Genomic DNA, 22,471 nt, shown 5'->3' on the forward strand with positions numbered 1-22,471 from the left:
CCCCCCCCCCCTTCCCACTACTCTCGCTTCCTCCACTCTCGGAGCTGGAGAGCCGGAGAGCGAGAGGAAAGAGACCCTTTCCCCTCTCGCTAGATCTTTGGGGGGCTTTGGCTGCGCGCGGGCGTGGGGGTGCGGGGAAGAGATCTACTTCGATTTCAAGAACGTCTGAAGCCTCTTAGCGGTCGCCCACCTCTTGGGGTGTGTGTGTGTGTGTGTGTGGGAGGGAGGGAGGGAGGGAGGGGGAAGATCGAGGTGGGGGGGAGAGAGCGAGAGCGAGAGCCAGAGAGAGGTTCCTGGTGCTGCGTGAGGACACCGTCGGGCCCTTTTTAATTTTAGCCATGAATGCCGAGAGTTGCGTTCCCTTTTGCGACCCGGCCGCCGCCGCCGCCGCCATGGATTCCTTCTACAACGCCGCCTCGCAGGGCAGCGCCGACGGCTCGTCGCCTTTTAGGGCATTTCCCGGCGGCGGCGGCGGCGGCGGCGGCGACAAGTTCAGCCCCGCTTTCCTGGCCAGCAAAGGGCAAAGCTTTGGCGGCGGAGACGGCGGCGGCGGCGGCAGCGGCAGCAACAGCCCCAAGTGCCGGAGCCGCTACAGCCAGCCGGAGTGTCAGTCCCTGGACGGCAGCGGCGCGCAGCAGCAGCAGGCGCTCTCGGCCGCCGCCTTTAACAAGTACCACCCGCCGCCGCCGCCGCTCTACGCGCAGAGAGGGTCTTGCAAAAGCCCCCCGGGCGCCGGCCTCAAACTTCCAGACGCCAGCGGCCACAACGGAGCGCTGCAGCTGTCCTGCTACGGTGAGTCCCCCGCATCGGTCAGGGCGGGCCGGGCCGGGCCGGGCCGGGCTGGTGGAGGGAACGGGACCGAATTGACCCCCCCTTCCCCCCCTACCCACCCCGTCCAGAAAGCAGCCAGAGTGGAACTTCTCGAGGTTGGCCTCCATTTCTCTCGGATTTGGGCCGATGCTCACAGATTCAGAGTCACTCTGGTGTCGCGGTTGGCTGTTTACACGCGCCGTTGTCGAGGAGAATTCGGATTTAAGCTTCTCCTCTCCCGCCTCCCTCTCTCTCCCCCCCCCTCTCTTTCCCTGCTTTTTGTAGTGGAGAAGGTCACCGGCTCAGAGGGTCACCGACCAGTGCTTCTTGGTTTCCCAGGGTAGAAGGAGGAAGCCCATAAATACGACTAATGCTCCAGAGATGGGAAACACTGGAGATTCCTTTAGGAAGGATAGCGGCGGATTGATGTTTCAAAAGATACTGCAGCTAGCCCCGCTCCCTTCTATGGGGGCACTTGCAAATATCCCGGTGGACTGGATCCACACGCTAGTTATGCCCACACATTTTAAGCCATTTGACTAATAGAAGCCCTATGGATTTCAATGCAATTTCAAACATATGCATACAAAAAAATCTGAGCAGATTACTTCGAATCTGAATAGGTCGGCTTAACTGACTTGTGGATCGGAAGGAACGTTTCCCACCCAATCAGAAAAGAAGTAATTTCCACTGATTACACCGGAACTTCCTTCAAAGCAACGCGTTCCTGATCGAGGTAATTAGAAAGAGAAAGGCGCGTTTGGGAATCAGAGCCAAAGGGGGGAAAAACATTTTATTTTAGTGGTCCATTGATAATAAGTTTCCAAAACTTTGATCCTAATTTTGTTTAATTTCTTCTTTTCTGGCCAAGTATACCACCTTCTTCTTCTTCACCTCCTCCTCCCGCTGCTGCTGAGGTTGCTGCCGCTGCTAGTACGGACAGTTTCATAATTTCTACAGAGTGTTTCCAAACGAATCCCGATTTCCAAAAGACAAGCCCTCCATTGGGTTATGCCACGCAGTCTTCGGCCGTGCATTTGCGAGTGCTACGTGCAGCGCGTTTCATTAGTGGCAATTAAAGCATTGCCTCCTCTTAATGAATAGCCTTAACCCGGATTCATCCTCGTTAGGAGTTTAACGACGCGGTTAGAACGGCAGGCAAATGTTTGCTTAGAGACGGTTATTCTGGGAGAAGAAATTAGCGATAAAGGAAAGTGAAAATAGGATTATCTGTCTGGGTCTTTTCTCCCCTCGGTCGCTCCTCCCGGCAAAACCGCCCATTAAGGTTCCCTGAGGTCTCTATTCTTCTCAAGTCTTACTAAATACATTCACTTCGAATACAAGCCCAGTCATTTCAGCGGGACAGGTTTCTAAAAAACGGATTCCGGATTGGCGCTGTAGGAGATGCAATCCTAAGTGTAAGTGTCGAACTTACATCCCATTTCCGTGAAAGTATTTAGAACTTGGGTAGATTTCTTGACCAACAGAAGACACGGTTTCTTTCTTTCTTTTTTTCCCCTTCCCCACTATTAAATTCAACCAAACTTGCCCCCAGGAGAGGCCTCAAAGGGTAGAGAGAGATCAGCGATGCCCATCAAAGTTGTGGGAGGCAAGACACGTGAGGGTTAAAGATTATTATTATTAAGTCCCTTTGATTAAAATCTCCCAGTGAACGGGGCTTAAAAGTTGCTCAACTTTGGTTAGATTTTGACTAATAACAGAGGAGGAGAAACTCACCACCTGAGCCTATTTTAGCATCCTCAACGGGGCTGCTTGCTGAGGTCTTTCATAGTTACACTTTCTCCCACCTTTCTTCCACGGGGTTCCCTTTTATCCTAGCCACAGCCCTGTGTGGTCGATATGTGGACTTCATAGAGACTGGCTGGCTCAAGGACACTCTTGAACTCGTGAAAATTCAACTCAGAACTCCCAGTTCAACACTATGTACGTTACATCACGCTGACATCCTGCCTCTTTCGTTCACCTTGCCTTTGCAGCCTGATGCGTCTTTTCCCAGTTGCTTTTCCTCCTCTTGGTTACTTTGGAGGATTTTCACTCACTCTTCTCCCCCACCCCCACCCTTTCACTCACATTCTCATCTCCAGAAGGCACCCTCCTCTTCCTCACCCCATCCCCCAAAGGCTTCGAAAGTCTGGGAGTGTTTTCTGCTTAGAGGGAAAGCGATAGGGCCTGAGGTTACATTAACAAGCTATCCATCACCGGGAACAGCAAAGAGATCCCGATTTCTTCCTGAGCTTTCTGGCTTCACTCCCTTCCTAAGATAATCAGCCGATTTCCAGAGCCTAACAAGGTTCCACCAGGGCTGGATTTCTCCCTTCTTATTCGCCCTCTGCCTGTTTCTTTTCCTCTTCTGCGAATGGGAGTTCAAAACGCGCGGAAAGGCCTGTTGCCCAATTGCGCGTATAACTTAAACTGCGCAACCTAATGCGGGAGGCAGACAGGCGTTTGCAATGCCTAGGGAAACGTTTAAGCACTCTGCAAAGGTAGAAAGCCCGGCGTGAAGGCCCGTGGAATCGTGTGTGTTTGTGTGTGTGTGTGTGTGCCCGCGCGCGCGTGTGTGTCATTGTTTGGTACTACAGGTCTGGGAGCTTCCCAATTAGGACATTTTGGAGAGGGGAGGGACTGGATTTCCTTTTCAGCGCCCTTGTGCTGAAGAAATTAAAGCAAATGAATTTTCTCTCTGCCCATTCCCACCTTGAATAAAATCTTGAGAAGAACCTACTACTCACATGCACACACTCCCTAGACGAGGACTATTGTCTGTTTACATTCCCATCCGCAACCAAGGCAAGCCCTGTTGATTTCCAGGAGAATCGAATTGGAGCGGAATTAAATTATGGATCCGGGCGTTAGAAAGCACAGGACCTAGAGACCACGCCACCACCTGTCCCAGGAAGCCTCGATAAATCATTTTAGAGCAGGATGCTGTCTTCGCTTTATTATGCAGGGCAAATTTAGTGGTAATCGGGTTTCCTCTGCAAGAACGCTTAGATGCCCTACACACAAAAAGGCAACTGTCGAAACATCTTGCGGCAGAAGAGATCGGAAGAAGGAAAGCCCACAGCTTCATAACAAGTCCCTTGTGCCGCTCTGAGGGAGGGTAGAAGTGACAGGCCCCGATTCAGTCCTGGCGCTGTTTTTTACACTGCCCTTCCCCAAATTAGAGTCACTCCAAACTGGGTCCTGAAGAAAAGACGCTCCAGACAAGGCTCGCCAGTCAGAAGAGAGGGCAGATTTACTGTACAAGAAGGGGGGGGGGCATTCGAAGTCTCCTGCGGGCTCCCGCTTCCCCGCCGCAAGACGTTTTCTTCCGAGGCTGGCTCTCATTCCAGGTGCGCAACAGTTCACCGACGTGGAACGTCAGCTAGGCTTCGAATGGAATCTCTGCGGAGGCCGAATCCGCGGCAGGGGCGCGAAGGCAGGCTGAGCGGAACGCTCCCTGATACCCATCAGCCGGCGCCAACAACCGCACGCTCACCTGCGCCATAAGATGTCGTTAGTCTCAACCTTTCTGGGCCTCCTCCTCTTTTCCCAGTCGGCTTCTCTGAGAATTTCAAGATGATAAATCAAGAGGCGAGGGGGGGGGGGGGGAGTGGCCCTCCTAAAAATATTCCCCGACACCTGTGGATCTGTTTTAAATAACCATTTGCGTCCCGTTGGACTCCACTAACAGCTCTGCGACCAGGCGTGTTGAGAGTCATATTCTAGTCTCAACTCCGCCTAGATCCTTAAATCCCCAGGCTGGGATCTGAGCGTAAATCCGCTTCGATTCTCACTATTCCGGCTTAACCATTAACTGCTCGAGACAGAAATCACCAGGCGTGGGGGGAGGGGGGAGGTCTCTGCACAGATGACCTTCCTGACGTGTTGTTGTGATTGTTGTTGACTCATAAATAATATCCTAAATATATTTTCTTGCAAATAATGCTTACTGAAATCAATCGGACTTCCAGACTAATGTGTTCAGGATAGCTTCTGCTGCTGAAAATAATGATAATGATAATGATATAGTAAGGACACAACAATTACAACCTTCCAGAAGAGCTTCGTAATACATCATGGCACCCTTCAAAAACATACCAAAGCAGTGGCATCCATGCTACCTTCCGAGTGACATTTGTCTTTTTCAAATTTATTTATTAATAAAACACCCAGAGACACACAAATACGTACGAAGATTTCCAGCCACCTTTGAATCGAGTCGTCCTTTCAAAGTACAGCTTCCTCGGGGCGTTGTAGCATTTTGTGTGATGTGGCTTGAAGGACAAGGAAATGTAACGAGAGCCACCTGGATTTGTGGGGATAATGAATCACTATAATAAGGAGTATTGGCTATAATAAGGAGTATGGATTGAAGAATAGTTTTTGCTTAGCATGTGGAAGATGCGGGGGAGGTAGGGAGTGACGAATGGCATTCCTGGGCACATGAAAATAGACTTTCTCTCTCCCACCCCCGCTCCCTTTCCCTCTCCCCCATTGCAGGATAGATAGATGTTGGGCACAATGGGAATACGCGTCCTTAACGATTCTTAATGGCTGGACTTTCGCCCTTGATTTCAGCGCGGAGCCAAGCATTGATTTGTGGAGTGCCCCGGGTGGAGCGAGGGCGAAGGAAGAGCCGCATGCGGTTTTTGCACGTACAACAGCTAAATACATCCACACACGGGCCGTTTCATCCCGAGCACGGCCCAAGCCCCTGGCTTGGGTCGGCGAGCTGGAAAGCAAACAGCAGCCCGTTTGAAAGCGACTGGGTCGCGTCAAAGGCCGCTTTCTCCGGAGAGACGCGGCGCTCTTTGCCATCAAGGCTTCTTCTCCCACCGCCGCGCAATTGCAGACACGGCTCCCGGTTAGCCGCGTCTGCAATTGGATCCCTTAACGATTTGTAGGCCTTGGAAATGACCGTAAACTGCAATAAGCACTAATAGCTTTGGAGTGTCGTTTCGGTTAACCAGCGCCGGGCAAGATTTGCCAAACCCCCAGCTCCTGTTTTCTTCGCCCGGCTTCGGGCTTCTTCCGAGGGAGTCCCAGGGGAGCCCGATCGCCTCCTGATTAGAGAGGAGAAGGCGATGCTCAAAGGGGGGGGGGGAGGACCCAGGGCGGAGAAAAATTGCAGCAGCTGAGTGAACCGACCTAGGCGCTGGGAGAGCTTTTCAGCGCGCTTACCCTTATACCCAGGACCTTGGCGGCAGTTCCTGGGAAGAGAGTCAATGGCACTTCCCAGGAAAGAAAAAAAGGGGGGATCTGGATGCTATAAGGGGGGGGGGAGAAAGAAAGAAAGATTGAGAGAGGAAAGGAGGGAGAGAAAGAAAGGGGGGAGAGAAAGAAAAGAAAGAAATTGAGAGAGGGAGACTTTTGGAAGAAAGGATGGCCGTTGAGCAAAAAAAATGGCCTTTTTTTAGCGTTAGGTGCAGTTCCTTCAAACGGCTTTCTGAAACCTTAGCAAAGTCATGCATCTCCATCGAGTTTGCTTTCCCCACAGTGTACAATTACCAGATCTGGGTAGGGGCCTGGGGTCTGCTGTCCTGAACCCGCTTTTACGTTCCCTTTAAACCCAATGGTTTCAATGGAGCTTTCTGCCAAACTCCTGGAGCTGTAAATCACGTCCGTGTCTTTCTTCTTCTCCAAGCCGGCCGGGCCCAGACATGCGACGCGGCTGCTTGTTGGCAATGGGAAATCGAGATCCGCAAGGGAGGAGGGTGTTTGCGTGTGAATGGGAGAGGGCGCGCAAGGCGACAGACATCGTTTAAGGAAAACGGGATGGATTTTCTTCTGGTGCCGGCTGCGCTGGAATCGCTTCCAGAGGGAGCTCCCCAATAACCACCCCAGAGTGGTGGTTCCTGACGACCTTCCTTGCTCTCGTGCTTCGGACCTTTGACCTCAGGCCCCTCGCACAGTGCAGACCGAAGGATGCAAGAAGCACAGCCGTCCTCCAACCTGGCGCCCTCCAGATGGTGTTGGCCTCTGGATGGTGTTGGACTACAACTTCCACCATCCGCACTGGCCAAGCTGGTGGACAATGGGAATTGTAGTCCAACACCATTTGGATGACGCCTGGTTGGGACAGACAGAAGACACGTTTCTGGAGGGCCCTCACCGCCCCCATGATTTTTAAGAGCCGGGCCTTGGCCAGCAGCGTGTCAAGGTGCCCTTTGGGGTCTCTGCCTAACCAACGTGTGGCGTTCGCAGTCCGGGGCTGCGGATCCCTACAAACTAGGCAGGGACAATCCAGTTTAGCACTGTGGTTTGCGGATCCTTCATCTGCCGATGGTTGCAGGGCGCCGTCGTTCTAGCCTTGGGAAAGGAGACGGCCGGATCCCTCAGCAAGACCCTACAGTCCCATCTCAGCCCTCTGTTTTTTGCTGATGAATCCAGCTTCCCCTCTCCAGGCCCTCTGAAGAGGATCGATGTGTTTCTTTCCAAAATGTGAAAATAAGAATCTTCAGAAGATCTTTCCTGTGTGTGTTTTTCACCCAATTATTCTTGTTGCCTTTAAATCCCGCTCTAGTCTAAGCCGACTTACTCCCGCCCTAAATACATTCATTTTGAAATGGACCCCACTCTTTGGGGTGCCGAATGATCCCCCCCCTTCCCAGTCAGGCGGCAACCCGCAGCCATGAGCATCCGTGGGAAATTTGCTAGTGTGGCTTCAATTGCATGTGGTTCGAGGGCTGAATCTCCTGAAGTCTGGGGATCGGGCCTGTTGGCAAAATGAGCCGCACAAGAGCTGAATATCGTCTCGTGTGTGTGTGTGTGTGTGTGTAGTGAGTGATCAGTACAATCATTGTCCATCCATCTCTTCCACGGGCTGGAGAAAATAAGACTTGCCATAAGCATGCAGTCAGAGTAGTTTCTCTGGTTTCAAAGGGGTTTGCTCCCACAAGTAAGTAAGTAGGCGTAGCAACAAAGAAAGCACAGGATGTCCAGGCTTTCATTTATTGGCTTCTTGAATAATTCTTTAAAGTAAAGTTGGGAAGAAGGAAGGAATTATTTGTGTGCATGTGTGTTGTACCAAATGCAAAGCGGAGTGACTTCATGTAGCCAATGGAAACGGTATCCTGGAGTCCATTCGGGTTTTTGATTGCAAGTGAGATACCTACTTCTGAAACCACTCCTCTTTTCTGAATACGACCCTCTTTGCTTTCTTGCTTCCAAACGAATGGCTGCAGATTACTCCTCTGTGAAACATCATTTAAAAGGAAAACATAAAATACAAGAGTGAGCTATATATTTGGGTTAGAGGTGGGGAGAAGGGAGAAAAACCCTCTCCAATGATTTATGGCTAATAGTAATCTGAATTACTATTTCTCTGGCTTAGAGCTGAGATAAATTATATTTCTTTGTAAAGAAATATATTGCCATCTTGAAATATGGTTTGGGGAGGGGACCGGAGGTGGGATGGGATGGGGGAAAGCCATTTTGAGGCGTGCAATGTGCCCTGGGATGTTTGCTCACTGGATTAAGAGAAAGAAAAACTGCTTTTCCTGGCACAGGAAAATCCTGAAGTGCCAGGCCTGGCAACTCATAACGACCTGTTTTATTTTAGAGCAAATCACCAAGGCAGGCTCTAAAGCAGCATTGTGACTTGCGAGGGGGGAGCAAATGCAGCCATCAAAATTGAAGGGGAGCTGCTAAGAAGAGCTCTTCAAAAGGGGGCTTTGGGGCAAGACACCCTAGAACAGGATTCTCCAATTCCATGTCCTCCAAATGTGTTGAACAAACTACAACTCCCAGCATTGGAGTTGGGGATGGTGGAATTGTACTCTGTTCAATACATCTGGAAGGTACCAGGTTGGAGAAGGGGGGAGGGGGGAATGCAGCCCTAGGCAGAAGCCTTGCCGAAGCATCCTCATCAACAGAAGGCCTAATCCTGGAGAAAGCAGGGCCGCTCCTGGCCTCTTTCCATTCCAGTCCTTCCCTGCAGAGTTGACAGTGCAGACAACAGGACAGATTTGAAGGACTTTACTACTGGGGTAAACTACTGCTACTGGGGGGCAAGGGCAACAACACACCTGGACAAGACCTCCTTGGTTTGCTTGTCATCCAAGCCAGGGGTGTATAATTCTGTGCCAACCACACACACGCCTAGATACAAAAACAGGCATAACCCCCCTTTTTTCCTTTTCCTCTTGGGGGGGGGGATGACTTTCCTTCTTGTACTGCTGGTTTGCCCATTGGGCATCCTCTGTCTCTTCTGTCCACAAGCCTGCCTGGCTAAATCCTTGGTCACCTGAGTGTCCAGGAAGCGGATTGCTCTTAAATCCCTGTGACTTGGCCCTGGCTCACCTGACTTTGCCAGCTCTGAGAATCAGAAAGGGTCAGGACCAGAAATCCATCTAATCTGATCTGCTGCCATGGCAGGCCCACCTCAGCCCCCACCGGTCAACTGACACCATTCGGGCTGCTAGCCGGGCTCAGGTGGACTGCTCACAGCCGCTGGCCCCTCTCTCTGCTTCCACGCCCAAGGCATGCTGTCTGGACTGGCCCTTTCACTTCTTGCAGAACAAACTGGCTCCTGTGAATTCCAGCAAGCAAGCGATCCACCCAAGTGGCCCGCCAAGCGGGGCAGCCCCCTCACTCCCCATTCCCCTCGGGACACCCTTCTCAGCCTCCACTTGGCCATCAGTCAGACCCTCAGGCCTCAGCACAAATGGTGCATCTTCCACCCAGAGCTACCATCTCTAGTGGACAGAGCAGAGACATCTCCCGGCCCCTGTTTGCTTTGGCACCTCCTGGTTCCTTGATTTCAGTGTCCAGGCAGTGGCAGTGCAGTGGTCAGCTTTGAAAGGCGGGAGCTCATCATTCATGACCGCCTGCAAGGAGAGCCCACAGACCAGCCTTCCCCCACCTGTTGCTCCCCAGATGTGCTGGACTAGCTCTTTCAGCACCCCCAGCCAATGGCCATGCTGGCTGGGGCTGATGGCCTGTGCTGGACTGTGTAGTCCAGCACAGCTGGAGGACAGCACGTTGGGGAAGGCTGCCACACTCACACCCCTAAGGAGAGTCCAAAAGGTTCACTAGTTGACCTTGGGCCAGTCGCTGTCTGAGCCTACAGAGGAATCATGGTCCACCCTTAAAGGAGGCCTAGAAATAGGTTGAGAGAGAGAAAGAGATCACAGGCCAAGCCAGAGCTCTCCTCTAACCTCCCGAAGAGTCTAGCACTGGCAAATACAGCTCTGGCAGATGATGTCACCGTTCCTGCAGTGACCAGCGCTGCCGCTCCTCCACCTTCCTGGTCCACTGTACCCCTGGAAGGATTCGGACAGCTGCCCATGTCTTTCCCAGCCTACCACGATTTTTGCTGCCACCCACTGGTGGGAATGAAGACAAGGTGGAATGCCAGACTTCTAATGGGCCGCGCTGGCGCAAGGCGTCCAAAGATGAGGTCCAGGTTTGACCTCTTCAGACAGCCTAGTTTTCGACTGGATTTCTCACCATTCCTGGGTAGGAAAAGTAGTCTTCCTTGGGAAAGAGAAACACTGCCTCCAGAAAAGTCCAAGGCTGCAAATGCAATCCTGAACATCATGAAACAGGCAGCAGCCCCCAAACGTGGGCCCGCCAGATGTGTGGGACTTGTCATCCAAGGCTGCTCCATAAACGTGATTGCATTTACTTCTGAGTAGACCCTGGCTTAGCATTGTGCTGTAAGCTGAATGGCAGACCATTCTATCCACACTCTCAAGGATCCCACTTCAGAACCCGCCTGCCCCACTCCACGCCCCCCCGCCCGAAGAACAAACAGGAGAGATCCGTGGCTCTTCTCTTGGGAGCGCGCGGTGTCTGAAGGTCGGACTACAAGTGATTGTGGCGAGGGCTCTTGCGACGTCCGAGTCCAGGGTGACCACCTCTCCGCCCTCTTTCTCCCCGATTCTGAAACACTTTGCGCGTCCAATTTAAAAAAAAAAAAAAATGCCGTAGCGAAGTATAAACAAACAAACAAAATTAATCTCCTCTACACAATACACAAAGCGCCAGGAAGTTTTCCTGGGCAAGTTAACAGGCCCTTGCGCCCTTGGCATTCCTTTGATCGGGCTTGCGCAGGATTGTGTTTCCCAGGGGTTTGGGCCCAGAGTTTTACGGCGAACGCCGAGTCTTGGAGAGATTCCAATTCAAGGCGGATTCCAAGGGAGAGGGAGACTACAACGCTGGAGGTGTCGACTGAGTTTCCTCCAAGAAACGAACTCCTTAACCATCCTCTGTCCTTCTCCATGGAGAGCGGATTCTAACCCCTTATCCCGCCTTGTTGTTGCGAGCACAGCGCGTGGTAATCCTGATTCTGCGTTAATGAATCCGAAATAAAGTCGGTGGGGGACTGGAGTGCCGTATGCATCCTCTGGATTTCTTTCCTTATTCTCCCCTGGCAATCTCGTCAGAGAACAGAATGGCGTGCAACTAACTAGCAAACGGTGTCACTGACAATAGCCTGTAATAGGCGATATAACTGGATGGGCATACGTCCCTAGGACGGCTACCTGCCACCTATCTGTCCTTCCCTTAGCCGCCTTTCTCCATGCTTTCCATTACTAATCGGTTCTTTTCTTGGCTTAAGTACCTGTGAAAATCCGCCTGGGTTAGATCTTGTTCTCAGAATCCAAGGAGGGGATTAAGAATCCTAGCAAATGCTGCCCATTTAGAGCTTTCCTTTAGAGTCAATGCGTCCTTAGGGTCGCCACCTTTTAAAAAAAAAAATCATAGCAGGACTGAGTGTGCGGCAGGCCGAAATTCAACGGGAGATGCAGCGATGGAACTCCTGCTACTACTGTCACTATTACTGCTATAGCATGCTAGGAGGTTATTAGAGATTTAAAATGATATAAATTTGCTCCATCATCATTGTTTGAGGTAAATATTGCATAGTCATTCAAACCCGTACAACTCCGAAGATGGGGGAGGCAGTTACAATGCGCACCTCTATGAAATGACTGGCCACAGAATGGTTCCCTCTTGATTTGAGGTGGGACAAATGCAAAGTTCACCCAGACCGGTCTAAACAATTTTATGTATATATATATGTATACATATTATTATGTATATGTATTATATGTTTATGTATGTGTATACATATGCATATTATGTGTATGTGTATGAAGCTGGATACCTAGAGATCTAATCTGCATGTGCTTGATTTGAGTGTGTTGCTAGTGGGTGCTGTCTGATCTTTTAAAATGTGGTCCTGAAGGAGAAGCCTACATTTCTAATATATCCACTTCTAATATGCCGGATTTATATGCCTGGGAAGGCGAAGCATATACATTTAAGGGTGCAAACCTATGCATGTTTAGACAGAAAAGAAGTCATACAACTCCTAGCATGCCCCAGCCAGCTATGTTAGGGAGGGGCATTTTTTTCTGTCTAAACATGTATAGGATTACACCCTAAGGCTGCAATCCTATGCACACTTAGTTGGGAGTAAGTCCCATTGAACTCAGTAGGACTTACTTCTGAGTAAACATGCATAGGATTGCACTGTCAGCCTATTTACACCATGATCCTTAAAGTATTTTCTTGGACATATACCCCATTGATTTCAGTGCGATGGTGAAGATCACTATGGATCTAAACACACATTACTGGGTGTTCACTGGCTTACCAATGCCAGGATGTTTGTGTTATCATCAACACTGCTTTGTGAGTAGCCACTTTGTGAGTAGCCACTTTTACATACAGCACAATCCTGGGCTTGTCTACTCAGAAGTAAGTCCCACTGAGTTCAGTGCAGTTTACTCCCAAGTAAGTTTGTGTATATTAAACCTTAAACTTTAATATAAGTATCACCATCTGTATTTTCTGCAGTTCATTTCCCTCTGACCTCACTAGTTTCATGTTTCCCCCTCTTTATACCCATGTCAATTTAAGATAACACACTTCACACATCTGATGAAGCGGACTGTAATCCATGAAAGCTTATTCCATAATAAACATGTCAGTTTTTAAGGTAAAAAGTGGGAGGATGCTATTGCACTGGTGTCCTACTTGTGGACTTCCCACATGCAGGTGGTTGGTTGGCATTTGGTCTGATTCAGCAAGGCTCATCTTATGTAAGGTACTACAAGACTCTTCCTTGTTTTTTTGGAGTAAAGGACTAAGGCTGCAAACCTACGCACATTGATTTTGGAGTAAACCCAGCTGAACTCAACTGAGATTATTTCCAAGTATATAAGCATAGCATTGCATTGTAACGTGGCTAGCTCCCCCACTGGAAACGATACAGGGCCTAAATGTTGTTGATACATTGGAGTTAACTTCTACCTCATGGTCACAATTTGTGACCATGAGATAGAAGTAAATTCCAGTAATTCAATCCAAGATAGAATTAAGCATTGATTCAATTGATTTAAGGATGTCAAATTAATCCAGACACTATTTTTGAAGTGTTATAGTGCAATCCAGAGAACACTGGTTATTGGGCAGATTAAAAATATAATAATGTAAAAATAATAATTGTATACATGTTTACTCAGAAGTAAGCCCCACTGAGTGCAATGGGACTTACTCCAAGGTGTGTGTAGGATTGCAGACTTTATCTCTGTTGGATTGAGGCTATTATTGTGTGCTTACTTAGGCATAGCGTGTGAGTCCCATTTATTGGACTGGCACTACATAGGAAAGAAATGCACAGAGAGAGGGAGCGAGAGAATGAACCCACTAGGTGCAGTACTTTGCTTTAGTAATTGACCCGGAATAGCTACCACAGTGGGTGATAGCTACTAAGAGCTTGGGAGTAAGTCTCTTTCCTGATCATGATGATTTGTGATTATAAACTGGTTCACACATGTGAATGCACATCACTTGATTACTATACAATTGATGAGGTGCCACTGAAATGGGGTATACATACACAGTAGGATGAAATGGTGCAATCAAGAAGGGGAGGGGTGCTTGGCTATTAAACAATTACATTTTAATATTCCTCCATGGTTTTGGTTTTATAAAGCTTCTTGAAAGTAGGCTCTACTTGTAGAAATTTAGCACAGGAAAAGAGCATGATGTGTTGAGGGGGGTGTTAATTTTTACTTGCTTGCAGTTTGCTTGCTTTTGTCATTTCTAAGTGGGTGAGGATTCAAAAATAGTATCACTCACCTGTAGTCTGAAGTGGCATAATCTATTCTACCACTAAAGGAGCAGATCTGCTTGGACAGACACATTGTTGGATGTAGCCTTGGGGCAAAAGTCCAGGAACCCCAACAAAGCCCCCCCCCCCATGACCACCCAGAGAGCTTCAGGAGATGAGAGTATCAGGCAGCAGAAGTGAACTCCATTTATTCCTGGATGGTGCTATGGTTTAAGGGTGCGATCCTATGCATGTTTAGACTGAAAAAAGTCCTATAACTCCCAGCTGGGGGATGCTGGGAGTTGTAGGACTTTTTTCTGTTTAAACATGCAAAGGATTGTGCCTGATTCACCACTGAAATAATGCACGTGGCCATCTAAAGTGTGGGCCCACAAGACCATTAAGTCCAGGGACTTCACCTACCTAGCTGCACTACTGCTTGGTTGTGAATGTAGTTATTGAGCAGGTACTGGTGGAGTGATCCCATTGAAACGCATTGTGCTTGAATTCCCGAGCCGTGGAACTTCTGTCTCTGCTGTTAAGATCTGTGAGGGCTCATTCACTGGTGCAGCCAGCAAATGGTGTGTGTGTGTGTGTGTGTGTCAGATTAGCATGTCATGTGATGCGATCCCGAAGGTGCACTTTTGTTGGAGACAGAATGATGGGGGACTTAAGGCGCAATCCTATGCATGTCAAGACAGATAAAGGTCCTACAACTCCCAGCATCTTTCTGTGCAATATTGGGCAGGGAGAAAGCAAAAGGTACGCATGGTGCTGCTAGGGCCATGGTCTCCTGCTGTCCAGAGTCCCACTTAAGCTTTGACTTGGGTTGGCCAAACTCTCTGCATTTTTCACTATTTTAACACTTTTCCACTATAAACCAAGGGTGTTGAACCTCTTTCAGCTCGAGGGCTGAACTCCATTTCAGAGAAGTTCTCGGGCCCGCATTTCAGTGGTGGGCGGAGCTGAAAACAAAGTGGGTGGGACTTTTGTAGGACTTTCTTCTGTCTAAACATGTATAGGATCGCGCCCTTAGACACCAGCTGATACTGGAGAGTTGAGGAACGAGTCGTTGTCCGCCCCCCCCCACAGCCCCCCTGCAAGGAAAGCAGGCAAAGTTTCAATTGATTTCAAAGTTTAATGTTTTCCCTGGGGGATGTTTTCGGAGAGACTTCCCCCGAAGTCAGCTAGGAAAGTGGAAGGAAGATGTGATGCGTTTCCCTCTCTACGTTCTTGGGCCCTGAAGCCCCGGAAGAAGAGAGCCCTAAATGAAAGAAGAGGCTTGTGCCAACTGGCCGGCACCTGAAGATTCAAGAAACACTCCACATGTCCCTACAGATGGAGTCGCTCCTCCCGAACCGGCGACGGTACAGCGGTCCCAGAGGTGATTGCAAGGGAGGCGGAACCCCAGGCTGAGGCTCCAGGCGGGGAAGGGGTGACAGCCCTTGCTGGACCATGAAGGGGCTGAAATGGAGAGCTGCTTACGGTGTTGCCTCGGGGTGGGGGTGAGAGAGAAATCAAAGTTTTATCCAGTGGGTTGGATCCAGACTTATTGCTTGGAGTAAACCCATTGAAATCAGTGGGACAAGTTAGTCACTGTCCCATTGATTTTCATCGGTCTACTCTAAGGTCTGACAAAGTCTGGATCCAGCACAATGTCTGGTTCTCCTCTGGGGATTCAAAGATAAAACAAAAAAGATACAGAGAAGATGGGAGAAGAAAGAGGGCACGGTGAAGGCTATTCTTTATTCTATTTGTATCTCGCCTATCTACCAAGAAATGGGCACTCAAGGGCACTCAGATGGGCAAATGGGCACTCAAGGCGGCTAAAGAAAAGCATGTGTAAAATCCCGTTGATTTTTTAATTATTATTATCATTATTATTACTATTATTTTAGGAGAGTTAAAGTATACCTTCCACTCTCCCTCACTGAACTGTATTTAATTTTGGCTGTATCCTGCTCAGAACGGTCAAGAGAAAAGGGCAGGAGAGAAGATCAGCATCAGAAGAAAAAGGAAAGAAAAGATTTTCATGCCGCAGAATGAGGTGGTAGAATTATGGATCCTACCACTGCAAACAGTCCGTTGAGGGGTACTGTTTTTGACAGCTCCCCGGTGTAACAAACTCCCTGAAATGAAACAAAGGAGCACATGGCCCTCTCCTTTCTCTCCTAGCTTTCTACTTATATGGAGGTTTTTAAATGGGAGTTTTTTTAAAAGGTGATTCCTCCACCTTTTCAGTGTGCTGCATGCGTGGATCAAGCTTGGCTTAGGTGAAAAGGAGGGCAAAGAACGTGAGACGACCCGCTTCAGGATTCGAACTCGCTCCCGCCTGTGGCGCTGCGCCGCTCGCTTTCATCTTGACGCGCTCTTCCTGGAACCGCTCCCTTTAGCCACTGCTATGCCGCTCGCCGGAATTAAGGCTCCCTGACGCGGCTTTCGCCTTCCCTCTTGCACAACAGGGGTCGCCAGATCAGTCCTTCAAACGGCTCCAGCGCCCTCCCAGAGAGAGAGAGAGAGAGAGAGGAAGCAAACGAGCGGGCTTTAGAAGTTGGTGAGAGGCGCTTGGAGAGTAAGTCCTTCCTCGCCTGGAGGCAGCATCGGAGCCTTCTCCGTCTGCACAGGCGGCGAGCCTGTGAGATTCTTGCGCCAGCAAATAGAAAGGCCTGAAAGGTAGGACTTTCCCAGACCAGAGGTATTTGTGTCTGTTTCATTTAGAGACGGGGTGTGCGTGTGCGTGTGGGAAGCTTTGTTGCTCTGAATTTTGCCACCTTCAAAGTTTTAGAGGGATCTTGTTTGAAGCAGTGATGTGTCCAAAGATCCAAACTTTCAGACGTCCCCCTTTCTTCTTCGCATTCTTTCTTTTTCTAGACAAGGAAGAGAAGAAGGAGGGAGAGGGAGAAGACGAAGAAGAAAGTTTTCCTTTCCCACTTGGCCTGTTTATTTTCCAGTTGTCTTGCTGTGGAATTAACTCTGCTTTCTCTGAGGCTTACACTGGAGCCCTGTAAAAGCCTTGTTGCCAAGACCAAAACAACAAGCAAGGGAGAAGAAGCAGCCGAATAGTTTCTCTCTCTCTCTCTCTCTCTCTCTCTCTTTCTGGTTTTGATAGCAAGCCACCCACTGCAAAGCAGATGGAGCAAAGGAGGAACTGCCTGGTTGAAAAGTTTGGGAATGCTTCCCAAATGTGTCTAGTTGGATGTGACGCCCTGTCCTCAGCAAGATGTATGGGGGCCAGACAGCACATCTGAAGTGTGTGTGTGTGTGTGTGTTATCTGGGCCCACAGGCTGTTTATTTTGTGCTCCCTTGGAGTGTGTGTCCAATGTGGTTGCATGACTAAACCGGCTGGAGTGATTCACCGGCTGCCTTTCTGGGTGACTACACAAAACAAGTTGTGAATCAATAGAGATGTTTTGGCTCCGCTTCCCAACCTCCCAAGTTAATGCAGTCAGGGCTTAAAGAGAGTTAATTTACAGACTTCAGCCTCTCGGAGCCGGCAGATTTATTCCTTTTTCCACACAGAGCCGTGATGATGCATTTCCCCTTGCAAGGACGGAGGCTCTGTCTGCCAACATCTGACGTGAAGAGGCCTTGCCAGTCCACATCCCCTTCTCCCCCAAGGTATTTTGCTACCTGAAGTTGAGCCCAAGTGAAGCCATTAACAACAACACCTCCCCACCCAGCCCCAGCTAGGCCCTACACTTGGAAAGGTCTGCTAGACCATTTGGACACCAGTTCCAGCTTCCATCCATCTTTCCACATGGTGCAGGTAGGGATGTTGGAGAAATCTGCAACAGAATCAAATGAGTTTAGATTTCTTACGATTCTGACCGCAGATTCCACAGCAGGCTGGCTTTTCCTGGGTGCCCAGCTTCCATAGACTTACAGACCATTTAAAAAAAAAAAAAACTTTCCAGAATTGTACACAAGTTTAGCCATTAAAAAATTATGTAAAATAAAAATCCACTGGCAAAAGATGCGCATTTCCCGTATAGGCTAAAGCATGAAAATGTGCATAGGGGTGGGATTTGCGCATTTGGGGGAGGGATGTGTGCGTTTTTGCAAGTGCGAATTTGCACAAATTCAGAAAATTGGAAAACATCCAATTCCGTCAGTGAGCAGATGATGGAACGAAAGACACCTGACACTTCATGAAATGCAGACGGAAAGGAATTTATGAAATCCTTACATCCCTAGGTGTGGGTCACTTCACCCTGCTACATGGCCAGCCCTGCTCTCTCTTTGGTTTCCCTAAATTTCCAATTTCAATGGCTAGCCACATCTGTTAACTTTCATGGGCCTACAACTAAATCATGAGAATGTTGACATTAGTCAGTTTTCCACATAGGGGAGCCCATGAGCCCATCTACACACCGAACGCATAATGCAGCCTTCCCCAACATGGTGCCCTCCAGATGAATTGGATTACAACTCCCATAATCTCCAGCCTGGGAGATGTAATCTAGCACATCAGGAGGGCACTAGGTTGGGGAAGGCTGGTATAATGGTTGAACTGTCATGGATTCTCTCAAGGATCCTTGGAATTGTAGTTTAGTGAGAGAGTTCCGCATTATTGAATCTAAACTCTTGCACAAAACAACAGCTTCCTGGGCTTCCCTGGAAACAGGAATTATTTCTCATGTAGGTATCTCCTGGGGCCGCGGTGGCTTAGACGCTGTCCTGCAGACCGGAAGGTCGGCAGGACAGCAGTTCGAGACCCGAGTGCTGCGTGACGGAGTGAGCTCCCATTTTCAGTCCCAGCTCCTGCCAACCTAGCAGTTCAAAAGCAAGAAATTGCAAGTAGATAAACAGGTACCGCTTCAGCGGGAAAGGTAACAGCACTCCGTGCACCTCGGTGTTCAGTCATGCCGGCCACATGACCACGGAAGCATCTTCGGACAGCGCTGGCTCTTCGGCTTAGAAATGGAGATGAGCACCACCCCCTAGAGTCAGACACGACTGGCTGGGGCCACCTTTACCTTTACCTTTTAGGTATCTCCTATGGCAGGGGTGGGCAGGCCTCAGGCTCGTGGGGGCTGCTTCACTTTTTAGTAGAACCCAGAGATCCACCGAACTGAATTTTGGTACAGAACACGTACACTTGGAATTAAATCATTCTGAGCCCAGGAATTTGTTGTTGTATATTAGAAATGAATGGAGCTCATAGTCCTTCCCAAGTTCCCTTCATTTCATATAGGGAGATCATGTTGTTGCTGCTATTGTGAAACAACTGAGAGTCAAGTCCTGGCTGATCTACTGCAAATCATCCAGAGATCTACCAGTAGATCCAGATCTACCTTCTGCTCACCCCTGCCTTGTAGCACAGGGGAGGGGAAAGTGAAGGACCTGGTGAGTTGGAGGCAGAATAAAGTGTTATCTTTCAGGGCACTACTGTGTGCTTTTGTTGAGTGTAGATCATTTAGAGGTGAGGTGGCCATATGCACAAACTTCAGGGTAAACATGGACAAAATAGCTATTTGGATGCCCAACTGGAGATACCTGAAACATTAAGCCGCTAAACACATGTCATTTTTTTAAAAGTCTACCTGGGCATCCTTAAAATAATGACAGTTCAGCTTAGTTCAATAGCCAGTCACTTAACAACCATGAATATTAAATATGACATGTTGATGCAAAATACAGTCTAAAACAGCAATGGAACCTAGTATTGCTTGACAATGAACACTTGTACCAATGAAATCCTTCATAAATTTCTGTGCCTGGAAAGCAAATTAGACAATCAGGAAGCTAACACATGAATCTTGGTGTTATCAGCTTCCCTGATCTGAGTTAGCAACTCTTCCTGAAGGTTTTTTTTTTAACCTTGGCAAACTCTAAATGGGACAACAGAGTAGATAGGTACAATTATCTTCAGTTGCAGATTTATCATAAATACAACGGCATTGCTATAGTGGTATCTATTTTCTTCTGTTCTATCTAGGGGTGTTGAACCCTCAAATAACCCTCAAATAAGCCATGGGTTACTTAAGGTTTGTCTAACCCTCAGACAACCTCTGTCACCTGCATTAGTATGACACAGCAAGCTACGGCAAGCTGGGTGCCTGTGAGTGCCATGCAAAAATGACACCCATGGGTGCCCAGCATGACACAACAGGCCCTGCAGGTAAATTAAGTCATGGTGGGCTATCGTGTTGTGTGAACCAGGTCATTATGACATCTGGAGAGAGCTTCTAGCTTCCCAGATAAATGAGAAATGTAATAAATGAAATGGTTTTTAGATATATGTTGTCTGTGTGTGGGTTATCTATTTATATGTTTTTATGTAAATGTTTTTGTACTTTGTATAATGTATGTTTAATGGTTTTTAATATTTGTGAACTGCCCAGAGAGCTTTGGCTATGGGGCAGTATAGAAATATAATGAAAATGAATGAAATGATCAGAAAGAAATAGACCTTTAAATTAGGGATCTTCAAACATTTATTTAAGTAAGGGTATTCCCCAATTTAATTTTGTCTTTATTCATTTACAAGAGAGGGATACAGAAAGTAGTTTCCAGATACAGGCGACTAAAGACCCCCACCACCATCACACACACACACACACTCATCTTAAGGCAGGGGTGGGGAACATGTGGCCTTCCAGATGTTGTTGGACTGCAACTCCCATCAGCCCTAGTCAGCATAGCTAACGCTGAGGGATGATAGAAGTGGCAGTCCCAGTTTGGAAAACACAATGTGGGTCTTCTCAGAAACAATCCAACCAAAACACAGAACCAATATACATACACATTTACTTTCTTCACTGAATGTATATGTCAACACAAAAGTGAAATTACACATGCAAATACTATATCTTAATGCAGCAGTACATCGGTGAAAATACACAATAGAAGTTCATGTCTCAGGACCAGTTTGCATGACACAACAGCCCATTGTTGTGTCATGCAAACAACAACGATGGCCTTGTAGGCCCCTTCCAACCCCACTATTCTATGATTCTATGATTGTGGATTAATTTACCCTGGAGGAGCTGTGGTGCATGCCGGCTGCCATTATGAATATGCCACCCCTGACTGCAGGTTGTCAGGGGTCGCTCTGTTATGCAAACCTGGCCTGATGGGGTTATTTGAGGGTTAAACAACCGTTATGTAACCCAGAGCTGTTGTGTCATGCGAACCAGGTCACTGACTCCATTAACTATGGAATAGTAATAATATTCCATTTTGACTACATCCCCCATAACTCCTGACCAGTGACCATGCTGGCTGATGGGAGTTACAGTCCAACAACATCTGGAGGACCACATGTTCCTCATCTCTGTCTTAAGAAATGTGATGTTGTTCAGAAGTCCCACTGTTTTCAATGGGACTTCTTATTCCCCAGAAAGCTTACACAGAATTTCAGCTTAGTTGTTCTTGCTGGGACAGACTACCGTGGCTACCCTGGAAATCCCATACTTGAATACAGAATGACACAAATCAATCGTATTTTGCATACTTCCCTGTTTCCATAATATAGTTAGGTGATGATCTCAGAATTAGAGTATTAGTGCAGCCTGTTGATAGTCATACAATGCAGACTGATGAAATTTGGTAGAAAACAGAAGTTCATGACAACAGGTGAATTATAGTGGCTTCTTGCACTCTGTTTTGTGACCATACCATATTCTACTTTCTTCATGAATCTTGTCAATCAGTAGTAATGCCTTTTAATAATAATAAAAAAATTATGCAAAATTGAGACAATCCACTCTCTCCTGTGTATCGTATTGGTTATGACAACTCTCAAAAAAGGGTGTATAGGTCTAGCCCACTTCACTATTAAGATCCAAATTACAAAGCAGCTACATCAAAGTCCTTGGTTTTAAGATGACTTAAAGTCCCGTGGAATTTAGAGGCTTAAATACAAGTACTCCAGCTTAACTGCTTGGTGGATCACGATGATCATTTAATAAAATACAATATACGTTGCACTGTGAAATATTCCAAAGCAAATCCTAGATTTGTAATCTGATAACAGAACCTTAATTTTGGCCTTCTGTCTTAGAACTGAGGGAAGCAGAGGGAAATAAGGACAAAAGCCCTAATTTAAACCATAATTTTGGACCTTGTGTTGGAAAGCTTCTATATTTCCCTGCAACTGTGGATACATGTGTTGGGCTCCAGCGTGATACTATATTTATTTATTTATTAAATTTATTAATCGCCCATCTGACTGGTCACCCAGCCACTCTGGGCGATGTACAACCCCCATAAAACAATTTAAAACAATAAAATTTTACCATAAATTTTTTTTTTTAAAATACCGTAACCCACCCCAAATGCCTGCCTGAACAACCACGTTTTTAATGCACGACGGAAGCTCATTAAAGAGGGGGCATGACGGAGTTCCCTAGGGAGGGAGTTCCACAGAGTGGGGGCCACCACAGAGAAGGCCCTCTCCCTCGTCCCCACCAGTCTAGCTGTCCTGGCTGATGGGACAGAGAGAAGACCATCTGAGGCTGATCTTGTTAAGCGGCCTGTCTGGTGTTGCTGGAGGCGCTCCTTAAGATAGGCTGGGCCGGAACCATATAGGGTTTTAAAGGTCAAAACCAACACCTTGAATTTGGCCTGGAAAACAACTGGTAACCAGT

The 22,471-nt window shown here is 48.0% G+C and overlaps 1 protein-coding gene across 1 annotated transcript in view; it reads left to right on the forward strand.

The window, feature by feature from the left end:
- The first annotated feature begins 257 nt into the window (after positions 1 to 257).
- Positions 258 to 22,471, forward strand: part of ALX4 (ALX homeobox 4) — a 100,239-nt gene continuing 78,025 nt past the window's right edge. The window contains exon 1 of the mRNA XM_084850899.1: positions 258 to 792. Coding sequence (XP_084707025.1) covers positions 339 to 792 — 454 coding nt within the window. The 5' untranslated portion in view covers positions 258 to 338. The remainder of the gene's footprint in view (positions 793 to 22,471) is intronic.

Source organism: Heloderma suspectum, chromosome 1 (assembly GCF_057233095.1).
Source record: "Heloderma suspectum isolate Gila_16-S chromosome 1, 16-S_ref, whole genome shotgun sequence".
Classification (NCBI taxonomy): domain Eukaryota; kingdom Metazoa; phylum Chordata; class Lepidosauria; order Squamata; family Helodermatidae; genus Heloderma; species Heloderma suspectum.